This window comes from Saccopteryx bilineata, chromosome 2, assembly GCF_036850765.1.
Source record: "Saccopteryx bilineata isolate mSacBil1 chromosome 2, mSacBil1_pri_phased_curated, whole genome shotgun sequence".
NCBI lineage: Eukaryota > Metazoa > Chordata > Mammalia > Chiroptera > Emballonuridae > Saccopteryx > Saccopteryx bilineata.
In genome coordinates, this window is record NC_089491.1 from 108,721,139 (window position 1) to 108,737,631 (window position 16,493).

Here is a 16,493-nt window from a genome sequence, read left to right on the forward strand (position 1 = left end):
AATGAACAAAATAGAAACAGACTCTCAGATACAGAGAACAGACTGACAGCTGTCAGGGGAAGGGCTTGGAGGTCTGGGTGAAAAAGGTGATGGGATTAAGCAATACAAATTGGTAGTTGCAGAATAGCTACAGAGATGTGTATCGCAACATAGAAAACATAGTCCATAGTGTCAAGATAACAGTGTATGGGGCCAGAGGGGTGCTTGGTCTTCCAGCCAGTTTGCGGGTGCACAGGAAGCTGGTGCAGAGTGGTATTGAATGTAAAGTGTGGTTGAGAAAAAAAAATTGTTGCACACGGATCTCATGACTGATGACTGTGTTGTACCTGGCAGTTGGGAAATTGAATTTAGGATTTGTCGTTACACTCCTTAGGTTGTAGTGCTGACTTTGCCCCTCAACAACTTTGTATCCTTAAATTAAGCCTGTTACTTAAATCTAATCCTCAAATCCCTCTCTATGAAGTAGGTAGCGCTTAAGGTTTTTATGAGAATTATATGGAGTACTAGGTGTTAGTGCTTAGCAGTGCCCTACCCTCCTAGAAAACAATTAATCGTAGTTGCTATTACTATTTTAAGTGACAGAACTGGGGTTTGACTCTTTGATTCCAAAGTCTGAGTTTTTAGCTTTTAATTTTCTAATATAATGCACACAGGTATGAAGAAAAAAAGAAATCAGTCTAGAGATATTTAATTTGCATTTTCTGTCATTCATACATAGTTTTTTTTTTCACTTTACATGAAATTACAAACATTTCCTATTTCTTTGAAAACAGTTTTCAAATAATATTCCAACACTTTGTTCTCTAGAGTTAGAAGTGTCAGGCTACTTAGAATAAGATACATATCTAGTTCTAGATTTAGTCAATACACAGTTAAATTTTATTGCTATTTTAAAAACTTTATGACGGGAATTTCAGTCATGTACAAAGGAGAAGAGTGTGCTGAAGTTCCCCATGGGGCCCATCCATTATGTCCAACAGCTGACGACAACTATCCAGTTTTGTCCGTGGCAGCAAACGCTGCCCATTCTGTGTCATTTTGAAGCAAATCTCAGATGACATACTATTCATTCTTAAATATTTCAGTATATATCTCTGAAAGAGGAGGAACCTTTTTTTTTTTAACTAAAGGACAGTATAACTGTCACACCTAAAAAAGTTAAAAGTAATTTCTTAATCTCATGAAACTCTTAAGGGCTTAATTTCATCATATATTCATTGTTCAAACTGTCTCTTAAATTTTAAAAAAAGTTTTAAAGTAGTTTCATTGACTAAGGACACAAATGAGGTCAGTATGTCGGTATTAGTACCCTTGTCCTCTTAAGTTTCAGATTTGTTAGTTGTATAAGCTAGCTGTTTGTCTTTTATAGCAGAAGCTTGGTTCTATATGAAGGAGAACTAAAAACTGTTCTTATATCTTAAAAGGCAGTCCTACGTAGCTTCAGAAGACTAAATATTTGCTCCATGGTCTTTTACAGTTTTTTGAGCCAGGCTTATAGTTTCTCAGTCTGGGTCTCCGTGCTTACACGCCATGGTGTTGTCTCAGACCTTCTTCCCTGCCCTCTGTTTCCTATGATCAGTAGTTGCAGCTAGAGGCCTAATCCGTTTTAGAGTTAGTTGTCTTTTTTCTTTTTTTTAACTCATTTCATTTGTTCAGTATCTCCATTATATTTTTTTCATATTTATTGTGATGTTATTTACATATAGAACATGCTACTGTTTGAAGAATACAGTTTGATAAATTTTGACAAATGTGCACAACTGGGGAAACTGTGAGAATCAGGATTAAATTTCCATCGCTCCTTCCATCCGTTTCCAGTCGGTTCCCCCCTCACACCCAGCTCCTGAGAACCAGTGGTCTGCTTTCTGGCATTGGGATTTCACTTGCTTTAGAATTTTATATAAGTGGGCTTATATAGTAGATAGACTTCATTTTCTGGTGTTTTTCTTGTAGCATAACACTTTCAAGATTCATTCATTTTGTTACTGAGTAGTAGTACTCCACTACATGGCTATACTAATATTTGTTAATCTGTTTACCAAATGATGGACATTTGGACTATTTCTAGTTTTTGACTATTAGGAAAAAGCAGAATTTTTTTTTTTTTGGTACAAGTTTTCAGTGAACATATTTCATTTCTCTTGTAATAATAGGAGTAGAATGCTGGGCCATGTGCTAAGTGTATACATATTTAAAAGTATAAGAAAGTGCCAAACTCTTCTCCTACACGGTTGTGCCATTTTTACTTCCCACCAGCAGTCGATTCTAATCTTCGTTCCCACTTAGTATTCCAGTACCTGTGTAGTGATAGCTCATTATGATTTTAATTTGCATTTCCCTAATAACTAATGATAATGAGCCTCTTTTCTGGTATATTTTTGCCATTCCTATATTTTCTTTGGTGGAATGTCTTCAAACTTCTGGTTATTTTTAATGACACACTGACATTTTTTCTGGTAAGTGGTGTGTGGAATAAATCCAATGTCATTTTTTTAATACAGCTATCCAGTTATCCCCAAACCACATATTAAAAAAGTCCATCTTTTCCCACTGATGTGAGTTTCCACTTTTACTGTAAACTCAGTTTGTCTGTGTATTTGGATATATTTCTAAAATTTTTATCCTATTCCTATGAATTAATAGTTTTTTCAGTCCTAACTGATAGGACCTTAACAATATCCTAATTTCCTTTTTATTTGGTTACTTTCTCAGATCTATAGCAGTGATCTGAATAATTTTTGTAGCGTATCTATTTTCTCCAACATTAGTTATTAGCAATCAAAATCTTTTTCTTGGGTCAGGGGTTTTACTTCTTAGAATATTAATGCTCTAGAATACAATTTTGGGCAAAGCAGAGCTTAGTGAAATTCTGATGCTTATTACCATCTCTGTCTAAAAGATGTTACTTCATAACTTCTGACTGCATTTCTTTTTCAAATACATGTTAACCTAGTTCTCATGCAATTTTCTAATCCATGTGAAAGGAGAGAAAAACTTTTAGATGTTTACATTTATTTAGAAATGAGAGCAGGGAAGAGAAGAAATTCATTCTCACGTCATTGATATCAGTATAATATAAAATCAGTATCTGTTTTCATTTTTTCCCCTTAGATATAAAAAAGTTTTCAATTCATTAAAAGAAATTTTAGAAAATATTTAGATTTCTTTATTGCTAGTACTTATTTAAAAACAATTCTCTCTTCCTTAAGGATACCTATCAGCTATGTGCATAGAGAATTATTAACCTTTGACAGAAACAGAAGTAGAAAATGTCTGCTCACCTTTGTCCATTAATTCAATTTCTTTTTGCTTTCATTCTTTTCTTATTTCTCACTTTTTCTACCAAATCATTTATCGAGGTGTATTTATAGCTTTAAAGAGTTTTAGAATGCTTGTTGGTGAAAAGAACTGTACTGGTTGCTGGAGAATCTTCAGAGGGAAGTTGTGACTTATCAAGTAATTCCTACTCGGAAGGCTGCCTGGAACGTAAGATGCACCCTCTCTGCAGAGATAGTGTGTATGATGAATAGCTTCCAGGTCAGTGGGTAGTGGTGTTGCCATGGAAAAGGACATTCAGAATTTTAACTTGGGGTGCCACAATCCATCTCCCTTGATTTCTCTCATCTTAGTCACTTATTCATTCATTTATCAAACATTTACTGAAGAGTTTTTTTCTTTCTTTAAATGTGCTGGTAAGGGAGTCTGCATTTACTGAAGGTGTGAAGAGGGAAGGTTACTTTTGAAGGGCTGGAAATTAATTTCTGAGGAGATGAAAACAAAGATAAACAACATCCCAATTCTCTGGGAGTTCATGGCTACCTGCCTCAACTTATTTTTAAAAAATTTAATTTAGAAAATTTAATTGAATGGGGTGACATTGATCAATAAGGGTACATAGTTTCAGGTGAACATCTCTATAGCATTTGAACTGTTGATTGTGTTGCATACCCAGTACCCAAAGTCAAATCATTTTCCGTCACCGTATATTTGTCTCTCTTTACTCCCCCTTGCCCACAACCTCCTCTCCCTGGTAACCACTTCATTTTTAGCTATGTCCATGAGTCTCGGTTTTATATCCTACCTATGTGTGAAATCATATAGTTCTTAGCTTTTTCTGATTTACTTATTTCCCTCAATATAATGTTCTCAAGATCCATCCATGTTGTTTTAAGTGGTGATATGTCATCATTTCTTAGGGCTGAGTAGTATTCCATTGTATAAATGTACCACATCTTCTTTATCCAGTCTTCTATTGAAGGACATTTTGATTATTTCCATGTCTTGGCCACTGTGAACTTTTCTTTTTATCAATACTATTCCATGATTTAAGAATTCTGGCTTTATGCTACTGACATGCGATCCTGCAGTCAGAGATTTCGGCAGTCCTGGTGTTGAAGGAAGAGGGATGATTGCTTTCATAGAGTAGAAGACTGGAGCTGAGACCACTCTTTACTTTTTCTAGGTTTTGTACTCTTGCACCTCAGCCCCTACTGTACATTGAATGGCTCTCATCTTCATACAATGTACTTAAGAACTTTGTTACTTAATTTTGTTTTCTATTCTAGGACCTCTGTCCTACCATATTCATTATTGTGGTTTTATACATTTTAATGTTAACCAGTGAGTGTTCTGCCACAACTCCTTTTTTTTAAGTGATTTTTTTGAATGTCTTATGCATTTGTGCATTCAGTTAATCCATCCTGCCTTCCAAATAAGTTTCCTTAAGATTTTGATTGACATTTTAATTTAATTTATAAATTGATTTACAGATTACTGACACCTTCACAATATTAAGTTCTCAATATAAGAATAGGTTTTAATTTCTATTTTTCAGTAAGGTTTTATAGTTCTTTTCATAAAGTGTTTTATGAAAGTTTATTTTATTTTATTTATTTATTTTTTAATAAATTTTTATTAATGGTAATGGGATGACATTAATAAATCAGGGTACATATATTCAAAGAAAACATGTCTAGGTTATTTTGTCATCAAATTATGTTGCAAACCCCTCGCCCAAAGTCAGATTGTCCTCCGTCACCCTCTATCTAGTTCTCTGTGCCCCTCCCCCTCTCCCTAACTCTCTCCCTCCCTCCCTCCCTCCCTCCCATGTCCTCCCTCCCCCCCCACCCTTGGTAACCACCACACTCTTGTCCATGTCTCTTAGTCTCATTTTTATGTTCCACCAATGTATGGAATCATGTAGTTCTTGTTTTTTTCTGATTTACTTATTTCACTCCTTATAATGTTATCAAGATCCCACCATTTTGCTGTAAATGATCTGATGTCATCATTTCTTATGGCTGAGTAGTATTCCATAGTGTATATGTGCCACATCTTCTTTATCCAGTCTTCTATCGAAGGGCTTTTTGGTTGTTTCCATGTCTTGGCCACTGTGAACAGTGCTGCAATGAACATGGGGCTACATGTGTCTTCACGTATCAATGTTTCTGAGGTTTTGGTGTATATACCCAGTAGAGGGATTGCTGGGTCATAAGGTAGTTCTATTTGCAGTTTTTTGAGGAACCACCATACTTTCCTCCATAATGGTTGTACTACTTTACAGTCCCACCAACAGTGAATGAGGGTTCCTTTTTCTCCACAGCCTCTCCAACATTTGCTATTACCCGTCTTGTTGATAATAGCTAATCTAACAGGGGTGAGGTGGTATCTCATTGTAGTTTTGATTTGCATTTCTCTAATAACTAATGAAGCTGAGCATCTTTTCATATATCTGTTGGCCATTTGTATCTCTTCCTGGGAGAAGTGTCTGTTCATGTCCTCTTCCCATTTTTTTATTGGATTGTTTGTTTGTTTGTTGTTGAGTTTTATGAGTTCTTTGTAAATTTTGGATATTAGGCCCTTATCTGAGCTGTCGTTTGAAAATATCAGTTCCCATATAGTTGGCTGTCTGTTTATTTTGATATCAGTTTCTCTTGCTGAGCAAAAACTTTTAATTCTGATGTAGTCCCATTCATTTATCTTTGCCTTCACTTCTCTTGCCATTGGAGTCAAGTTCATAAAATGTTCTTTAAAACCCAGGTCCATGATTTTAGTACCTATGTCTTCTTCTATGTACTTTATTGTTTCAGGTCTTATATTTAGGTCTTTGATCCATTTTGAATTAATTTTAGTACACGGGGACAGGCTGTAGTCGAGTTTCATTCTTTTGCATGTGGCTTTCCAGTTTTCCCAACACCATTTGTTGAAGAGGCTTTCTTTTCTCCATTGTGTGTTGTTGGCCCCTTTATCAAAGATTATTTGACCATATATATGTGGTTTTATTTCTGGGCTTTCTATTCTGTTCCATTGGTCTGAGTGTCTATTTTTCTGCCAATACCATGCTGTTTTGATTATCGTGGCCCTATAATATAGTTTAAAGTCAGGTATTGTAATGCCCCCAGCTTCATTCTTTTTCCTTAGGATTGTTTTGGCTGAAAGTTTATTTTAAATGCTTAGTTTTAAAATTATATAATCAAATTGGCTATTGATGTTCCTTTGGGAAGCTATTTTTTTTTCTTATTGAAAAACCATCTTAAGGAACTCTTGATTTCTAAAATAGTTTTGGGTTATATTATTGACAAAATCATGTTATCTGAAGAGATGGAGTTTTGCATTCTTTCTATTGATAATATGGAAATCTTTTATTTTTCTTAACTAGTTTAACAACTATTGATTGTGTGACATTTGTGTCTTAAATCTGATTTGGTTTTTAAATTTTGTTGGTACTTTACCATTAAACATGATACTTGATTGGTTTGAAAAGGTTTTTAAAGAAGTCCCAAGAGAGTTTCTTTGACTAATCAGGACTGATTTCCTAAACTGTCTTTTATTGATTCTGTTCTCCACCTGGGAAATACCACTTTCATAGGATCAAATTAACTACTATGTTGTTTGACTGGTCTCTCCACCTTTGGTCCTTGTCTCTGTTAATCTGGATTGTGAGTTGCTGTATACAGGTTGTATTTTCAAAGTCAGTTTGATCATGTTTTACTTGTATTCCAGGAAATTGTAGCCCTATTACATCTTTCCATATTAGGTAGTGAAAAGTCCAGACTTCTCAGACTACTTATCCTATTATTTATGCTTTTGGGCTCAGAGCACATGCCTTTCCAGTCTTCACCTTTGTCAAAAACTGTGAAGGATCTGAGATCTTACCCTTCTGCAGGCGAACAAGTTAGCCTGCTCTACAGTTTTATGGATCTTGGCAGAAGATGTGAGTTGCCTGCGTCAGTCAAGGACATTACTCATAGCAATTGCAGTAGCCACAGTGTCATTTTTCTTGAACTGGTTACCCTAGCCCCAGTTCCCACAAGGTTACACGACTAGGGCCAGGTGACACCAGTACACACAGCTTCATTACAGCAGAGGACCCTGAACATTCTCTGGAATCTCAGCCTTCTTGTTTCTTTAATTTGCCCTTCCTGTTATTTCCTGACTCCTCCCCCCCCCCCCCAATCATCCCTATTTAAGACTCTATCTAAGCTTCTATACCCCTCATCGTGGACCTTGTGTCTTTGAATGTACTGCGTGTGTACTAGGTTTCTCCTATTCCAGACACTCCAGTGATTCTTCTTGGTTTGCACAGTGGCCTCAGTGCCTCTCTCTCTCTCTCTCACTCGCTCTCTCTCTCTCTTTGGAGAATTTGTAAGGTCTGCTGTCTTTCCTGCCATTCTTTGCTTTGGTCAGTGTTTTAGTGTTTGCAGAGTGCCTGCAGGGACATTTTAAATTTATTTTTTGTCTCACAGAACCCTTTAGGGTCGTGTATTGGTTGGGAATGCGATCAGCTTCAAGGAACAGATAACCCGTTTTTACAGTGGGTGTAATGGATAGAGTTTTGTTTCTGGGTATGGATGGTTTGTTTTGTTGTGTTTTTAATGTAAAAAGTCTGGAGATAGATAATGCTGGTGTTGATTCAGCTTTTTGCAACACCCTTTCCTGTAAGTTTTTCCATGTGCTTTTTCCGCCATCTGAAATTCTCTCTTTACTGTATCTGCAGTTCCAAATTCTATCTTTCCTTTAAGTTATAATCTCTTCTACGGAGTCTTTGTAGAAGAGTTACTCCAAAGAGGAAAAAACTCTTCTTGTATATACTCACAGGTACTAATAAGCTAGAAAAATGGCCTTTATCATAGTTTTATATGCTGCGTCTTTTGTTACCCTATAAAAGGTGCCTTGTTTAAGGCAGACACAGTTGTCACTTGAATGAATGAGAATGAGTAAACCCTATCTTTAAGGACACCTTGAGGGAAGATACTGGCAGGGGTGTGAATGTGGGCATTTGGGTTTTATTTATGCAGGTGATTTAATTTATAGGAATTGAATATGTTTGTTCCTGAAAAGAACACCCTTATTGTGTAAATTAGTTTCTGAATGAACAAATGTATACTTAATATCAAATATATCTTCATATACTATCAAAACATTGTCATATTACATGAGATAAAATGCAGACTGTCCTTTCTCCAGTGCTTAGATGAGTACGAGGACGATGAAGCGGGGCAGAAGGAGCGCCAGCGCGAGGATGCAGTGACCCAGCAGAACACCATGCAGAACGAGGCCGCCAGCGTGCCCGAGCCAGGCGGCTCCTATCTGCAGCAAGTGAGTGTTTACAAGTGCTTGGCTGTCACTAGCTATTTTAATGATAATTTGTAAGTTACTCTTAATCATTTTTTTTAGTATCACTTTGGCTCCATCAGCTGCACTGAAATATTTTCAATGGATTTTACCACTGATTTTCCTTATACCTAAATGTTTTTGACTTAGCAGTGTTTGGTCTTTATTTCCTGATTGATGACTATTTCCTGACTGACTAATCAGGTGTAAGAAGTATCAAGTGTAAAGACAACAAAGAACGATAATTACCTATTTGCTTTTAAAAAGTAAGAAGCTTAAGTGTAGAGTTCAGTTTTATGTTGATACTTGTTTTAGAATTCCTATAGCAAATAAAGAGTTGAACAAGTTTCTATGAAGTCAAATGCTTCAACATTTTATTACTAAAATAATAGAAAAGTTATGAATTACTAGAAACATCTGTATTTCTGTGTAATTATAAATACTTTTTAAAATAAAATTTAACTCAGTTTTAAATTGTTATTTTTAATTCTTATGATACCGAAAATTGAGTTGATTATATTGGGATGCCTCAGTATAAAGCAGATCACTTCGCAGAATCATTTAATATAAGCTGTAATTTGGGAATGACCTTGATATAATCTAATCTTAAATTAATTTGATAACATTTTGAGATCTTAAGCTACTGAGTTGTATTTTCAAAGTTTCAGTTTTAAGTTTTTAAATGAATTTTTTAACGATACCGCTTTAAAAGGAGTTTCCAAGCAGTACTACACAGCTCCCCATTTTATTAATGGAAAAAATGAAATATAACTTGTGTATTAATTTACAAGGTTATGCTATAAAGGCATTTGGCAGAGAGAGGCCAAATTTTGAAGTGGTGGAATGCTGTTACAAAACTTCTTTCTCCTCTGCTCTTTGAGGCAAGTATATTGACATGAAGAATTGTAGAGTGACACTGGTTTTTCTGTTCCCCTGCACCCAAATTGCTGCTACTAGACAAATAGCACTCATTATAAATAAAATGGTGTAAACAAACAGCAGTGTTTCTGCATCTCTGTGACTGTTGGTAATCTAAAATATCTTTGTATCCTTTGTCTAATAAAATTAAATCTGGGCCTGTTCCACCTGGAGAGTATTATGCTAAGTGAAATAAGCCAGTCAGAGAAAGACATGTACCATATGCTCTCACTTATATGTGGAATCTAATGAACCAAATTAACAAACAAACAAAATAGAAACAGACTCATAGATGCAGAGAACAGATTGACAGTTGTCAGGGGGTGGGGTGGGAGTTGGATGAAAAAAGTGAAGGGATTAAGGAAAAATAAAAGAAAAAACGTGTAGATACAGCCAATAGTGTGGAGATTACCACAGGGAAGGGAGTTGGGGGAGGTAGATGGGTAAAGCGGGAATAAATGGTAATGGAGTCAGACTTGACTTAAATGGTAAACACCCAGTTTTTAGAATGGAGCAGTGATGAAAAAATACATGAAACATGAGGTGAGGATGAGAACACTAATCTGGGAACAAAAAAGCTTCATTTGTTGGGATAGAGACAATATAGCATTTTAAGACCCAGTTTGATTTCTTGGTTATGCCACTTACTCTGGCATATTCAGATAACATCAGGCAGCAGCTTATAGAAAGAGAGTTGATGTCTTTCTGCAGAATGAAGCCCTTAGCCCATCAAAGCTGGGGTGCCTTGTGTTAGAACACAGAGCTTGTTCCCAGCTATATAACCTCATATGGAACGGTCTCAGCTTTCCACCTCACACAGTTTGTCTTTTTTTCCTGTAGCTATTCTAATCTCTTCTCAGGCCCACTCTTTATTTTTTTCATTTTTCTTTGCGTATTTCATTAGCAGTTAGGATGTGACTCGCTTTTTACCTTGGTTCCAAGTGTCTGTTTTGCCAGTCTGGGTGCTGAGGATGAAAGAAGGCGGGTCTCTCTTTCATGAAGCCCAGATTGCCTCCGTGAAGCTGGAGGGGGACAGGACTTCTGACGACCACATGGTTGACTTCTCTCTGAGTTACTACCTAAAGTCACATGTTTTGCTACTTATAGAAGATATTTATTTGCAACTCCAACTTGAAAAAACAAAACAAATGTTTTGATTGGTTGGCATCATTGGTTGATTTAAGGTTCTTTTGATGGGACAGAGAGACTTTGTTTCTTAGCTTTTTTCTGTGAGTCTGAGCTATTCAGTGAAACAAATCTTCAAACATGAAGAATAAAATAGGGCCAGCAATGTGGCTTATTAATATGCTTTGGAAAAGTTTAGAGTATTTTAATTTTCTATTTGACACTTTTCAGATAATGTGTAGTAGTGGTAATAAAAATAATTTTAATAGTTTTAGTTATGATTTTACACATACTTAACCATATTGACTTCTATAATCATACCAGTTTTTGTGTTTTTTTAAAAAAAGATTTTATTTATTAGAGAGAGGAAAGAGAGAGAGAAAAGGAGTAGGGGAGGAACAGGAAGCATCGACTCGTAGTAGTTGCTTCTGTATGTGCCTTGACTGGGGCAAGCTGGGGTTTTGAACTAGCGACCTCAGCATTCCAGGTTGAGGTTTTATCCACTGTGCCACCACAGATTAGGCCAGTTTTTAAAGTAATATAATTATTTGATTAAATAATACATGATCAATGGAAAATTTGAAAAGTAATAAAAATGTAAAGAAAGGAAAAATTACTTAATTGGTTTGTTTCGTTACTCGGCATGTTTTTATGAACTTGTTTATTAAATTTTAAACTTTAAGCTCTATTTATTTTAAAAATACGGTACAGGGTAAAAAAATATAGAAGGGTATATGGAAAAAATCTCCCTTAGCTACCTGGTTACCTTCCTTGGAGGCAACTAGTGCATTCTTTTCTTGTCTATTCTTCCAGAGGTATCCATATGTGTATATGTGTACACGTGCTTCTGACTTTAAGCACACTGTTCTGCATCTTGCCCTTTTCACTTACTACTGTGGAGAGACCTCCATAATAGGATGTAATAAAGAGCTGCCCTGTCATATTTAGCAAATGCAGAATATTCTACTTTATATGTGTACCACAATTTTTCTGATTTTTCTAATTTCTGTTGATGGTCGTAAAATCTTTGCTATTATAAACTGTGGTAGTGAAAAACTTTCAGTACGTTGTTTTGCTTACAAAAGAAAATCCAAGCACTTAATATTCTGGGTGCAAAGGAAAGGTACATTTGCAATTTTGATATTTCCAAGATATTCTTTGTAGATGTTGCCACATGAACTTTTTTTCATGTTATTTAAAAACGCTTTGTACTATTTTCAGAGGTATAGAAGTTTCTTTTTTAATATGTATAATAGCTAACAAATTTCCCATTAATAAAAATTCTGGGTGGTTAAAGTTTTTTATTAATTGTAAATAATACTGAAATTAACATCTGTATAGAGTAAACATTTTGTGTTTGAATTATTTTTTTTGGTCATACTTTCAGAAGTAAATTTATTGGGCCAAAAAACAAAGCATTGTAAGGATTTTTAAAAGTTTCTGATATGTATTATCTAAATTACTTATGAAAAATGTTTGTCAGTTTATATAATCAATGTCATTTTGTGAGAGGGCATTTATGAGTTTTATGTTCCTTCTCTGAAACAGTCTCAAGCTTACTGAAAAGTGGCAAGTACTGCACAGAGAACTTTCCTCCCCAGAACCTTGAGAATAAGTGCTTATCTGATGTCCTGGTAACCCCCATACTTTTACTGTGTGTTTTCTCCAAACATGATCTAAAAAAATTTCTTTTAAAAATGGGAAATTAAAATTGACACATTTTTACCATCTAATATTCAAGTTGTTATTTGAGTTTTGCCAATTTTCCCAATCATGTCCTAATTATAGCAAGAGGATCTAATTCAGAAATGTGAATTGCATTTTGTTGCCATATCTCTTTGGTTTCTTCAATATGAAACAGCTCCACAGTTTTTCCTTAACTTTCTTAATCTTAACACTTTCAAAGATTACAGGTCAGTTATTTGTGATTTGTCCTTCTATTTGGGTTATCTAGGGTTTACTTATATTAGATTAAGGTTATAATATTTGTCAGGAATGTCAAGGAATAGATGCTATGTTCTTCTCATTGCTTGTCCTATAAGGCAGCACTTGATTTTAATTTGCCCCATTGCTGATGATGGTCATCCTGGTCATGTGATTAAGGTGGTATTTATCAGGCTTCACTTCCTCTTTTTTTTTTTTTTTTTTTTCTTCCATTTTTCTGAAGCTAGAAACGGGGAGGCAGGCAGACAGACTCCCGCATGCGCCCGACCGGGATCCACCCGGCATGCCCACCAGGAGGTGATGCTCTGCCCCTCTGGGGCATCGCTCTGTTGCATCCAGAGCCATTGTAGTGCCTGAGGTAGAGGCCACAGAGCCATCCTCAGCGCCCGGGCCATCTTTGCTCCAATGGAGCCTTGGCTGCGGGAGGGGAAGAGAGAGACAGAGAGGAAGGAGAGGGGGAGGGGTGGAGAAGCAGATGGGCGCTTCTCCTGTGTGCCCTGGCCTGGAATCCTGCACGCCAGGCTGACACTCTACCACTGCGCCAACCATCCAGGGCTGGCTTCACTTCCTCTTAATAAGCATTTTGTGAAATTAAAAATGGATCTGCCAATGACCTAGCTATCTTTTGGAGATTTATCTGAAGAAACCCAAAACATTAATATGAAAGAATATATGTACCCCTGTGTTCATTACAGTGTTTACAATAGCCAAGCTATGGCAGCACCCCAAGTGCCCTTCAGTGATAAAAATGTCATGGTACATTTACACAATGGAATATTAGTTGGCCGTAAAAGAGAAAGATCTGGCCCTGGCTGGAGACTCAATAGATAGAGCATTGACCCAGTGCACCAATTAAATGGAACAACTAAGTGAAACGATAAGTTGATGCTTCTCTTTCTGTCTCTCTCAAATTCGGGGGGAGGGAGAATGAGATCTTACCTCCTGTGACAGCACGGATGGACCTAGAGAGCATTATGCTCAGTGAAATAGCAGTCAGAGAATGACAAATTCCATATGATTTCACATATATCTAGAATCTACAGAACAAAGTAAATGAACAAACAAAATTAAAGCAGATTTCATAAATACAGAAAATGGACTGGTGGTTGCCAGAGGGGAAGGAGATTGGGGGACTGTGTGAAAGAGGTGAAGGGATTAAGAATTACCCCCATCAAAGTTTTCATTTATCTATTATATGTCTATTGATATCTATATATCTTGATCAAGTCACTGTTGCCTAGTTTATCTGATGGGTCATACCCTGTTACCATCTGTATTAGTTTTTATTGCTACTGTAACAAATTACCACAAACTTGGTTTCCTAAAACAACACATTTATCATCTTTTGGTTGTATAAGTTGTAAGTACTATGAGGGTCTCATTGGGCTAAAATCAAGTAATGAAATCATAGTCTAATGTCAAGGCTGAATTCATTTTTGGAGGCTCTAGGGGAGAATCTATTTGCTTTCCAGCTCTTAGTGGCTGGCTACCCCGTATTCTCTGGGCAGTTGTCCTCTTGGTCAGCAGTGCTGAGTTTTTACATCATGTCATTCTGACCTTTCTTCTTCATCATATCTACCTGTGTCTCTCTCCCAGTTTTTTTTTTCTGAAGCTGGAGACGGGGAGAGACAGTCAGACAGACTCCGCATGCGCCCGACCGGGATTCACCCGGCACGCCCACCAGGGGCGATGCTCTGCCCACCAGGGGGCGATGCTCTGCCCCTCCAGGGCGTCACTCTGCTGCGACCAGAGCCACTCTAGCGCCTGGGGCAGAGGCCAAGGAGCCATCCCCAGCGCCCGGGCCATCTTCGCTCCAATGGAGCCTTGGCTGCTGGAGGGGAAGAGAGAGACAGAGAGGAAGGGGGGGTGGTGGAGAAGCAAATGTGCGCTTCTCCTATGTGCCCTGGCCGGGAATCGAACCCGGGTCCCCCGCACGCCAGGCCGACGCTCTACTGCTGAGCTCTCTCCCACTTTTAATAACCATTTTGGTTTCATTGGACCTATCAAATAATCCAAGATAATCTCCGTATTTAGTTGTTGTTTACAACCTTAACTTCCCTTTGCCATGTAACCTAACGTGGTTGAAGGTTTTAGGGATTAGGATGTGGACAATCTTTGAAGGTTATTTTGCCTACTACCACACTATCATTATTTACTCTGATATTCAAATTATCTGAGATTTGGCCAGTGGAAACCCCTTTAAACTTTTGTATACTTTGGTACATTTCCATTATTCTTGTAATAATTCTTTATATTCTGGTATAATAAGATGTTACAGGCTCATCTTTAACTTTCTTACTTACAGCTGTTTCTCTAAGGAGACTTGATTCCTTTTACTGGAAAGTGATATTTGAAGCCAAGATCAGGGCTGTAGGTAACACATACATCTTGTTATTGAGATGTCACTTCCTCTCTATTTGCAGACTACATATAGACATACATATATATCTATCTGTCTGACTCCCTGTCTACATCTATACCCAGCTACATCCACTATGCATAGATATTGAAACTAATTTATACTGATACTTCCAATTCTAATTCTAGCATTTGTAACTCCCTTTTATGGCACTGAGAAACCTGTTTCCATTATTCTTAGTATGTTTTATTATTTAATCCCCCTGTATGTAAGCTCTCTCATTGCCAGTCTTTCCCCACACTTATGCCCTCCTCACCCCAACTGGGTCTGACACCCCCGTTCACTCTCCCTGTGAACACTTTCCTCCCTGTCCTCAGGCGTGGACAGCCCATGAGAGCCTGCAGTATTCTCTCCTTACCCTGCTTGGAGTATGACTCCTCACATCAAGTCACCCTGCTGTGGGGATTCCTGTACCCTGCTTAGCTTCTGTTTCCCTGTGACAGACAGGCTGCTCTTCCCTAGGGTCTTTTTCTTTGTTTCTTCTCAGACTCAGACCTCATGCTGGGTTCCATGGTGACTTCTTGTCAGCCTGATTGGGTTTTGATACCCCCTAGGCCAGGGTGCCACTCTGTGGGCACTCTTTACCTTGGTCGGGTTCTGGCACGTCACTGTGGTCCTCCCTCTGCAGAGATGTTCTCTGCACCCAGCAGGGGCTGTGAATTCCCCACACCAGGCTGCCTCTTAGAGGGTATGCCCTTCTCGGGCTCTAGCACTCTATTCTGGGCCACCTTCCTAAATGGGTGACCATCACACTCTGCTTGGGGTTCTTGATGTCCCTTCATGTGACTCCCTCTCAGGCTGAAAACCTGCCTTCCCTTTCCGGCTTTGTAGACACCCTCCTTTTTGATCAGCCTATGATTTCTCAGGCCAGGCACGTGTACCCTGCTGTGCGACACCCCTCAGTGAGCTCGGACCCGACTCTGCCAGGCACTCTTCCTCACAAAGGATTTCAGCACGCCGATGCCTAGGTTGGGGTCACTGTGCTTCCTCCCCACCTTGCTCGGCCCCTCCTCATGGCTTTAACTCTGAATTGTTCAGGAAAGGAAGGGGAATTAAACGTTTTTTCCTATTTAATCCTTGTTAATTTGATAATAAAGTTATTGTTTTACTTTTCATTTTCTTTTTTTTAAAGATTTTATTTATTGATTTTAGAGAGAGAAGAGAGAGACAGGGTGGGCGGAGGAGTGGGAAACATCCATTTGTAGTAGTTGCTTTTCAGTTGTGCCTCAACCAGGCAGGCCCGGGGTTTTGAACCAGTGACCCCAGCATTCCAGTCAACATTCCATGTGCTGCACCACTACAGGTCAGGCAATAAATGTTCCTTAATCTGAATTTCTCTGCAGACTTCTTGACCAGATGTTACTGTGAAGGGGCACTCAAATAATAATTCCTTTTTGTAAAACTTTGGGGGAGACACATCCCCTCCCTGAGCCTCTCTGTAAAGTTACTGTGTTAGATTAGACTAGAGCAACTC

The 16,493-nt window shown here is 37.8% G+C and overlaps 1 protein-coding gene across 1 annotated transcript in view; it reads left to right on the forward strand.

The window, feature by feature from the left end:
• Positions 1 to 16,493, forward strand: part of PAWR (pro-apoptotic WT1 regulator) — a 125,198-nt gene that overhangs the window by 71,502 nt on the left and 37,203 nt on the right. The window contains exon 3 of the mRNA XM_066257598.1: positions 8,467 to 8,598. Coding sequence (XP_066113695.1) covers positions 8,467 to 8,598 — 132 coding nt within the window. The remainder of the gene's footprint in view (positions 1 to 8,466; positions 8,599 to 16,493) is intronic.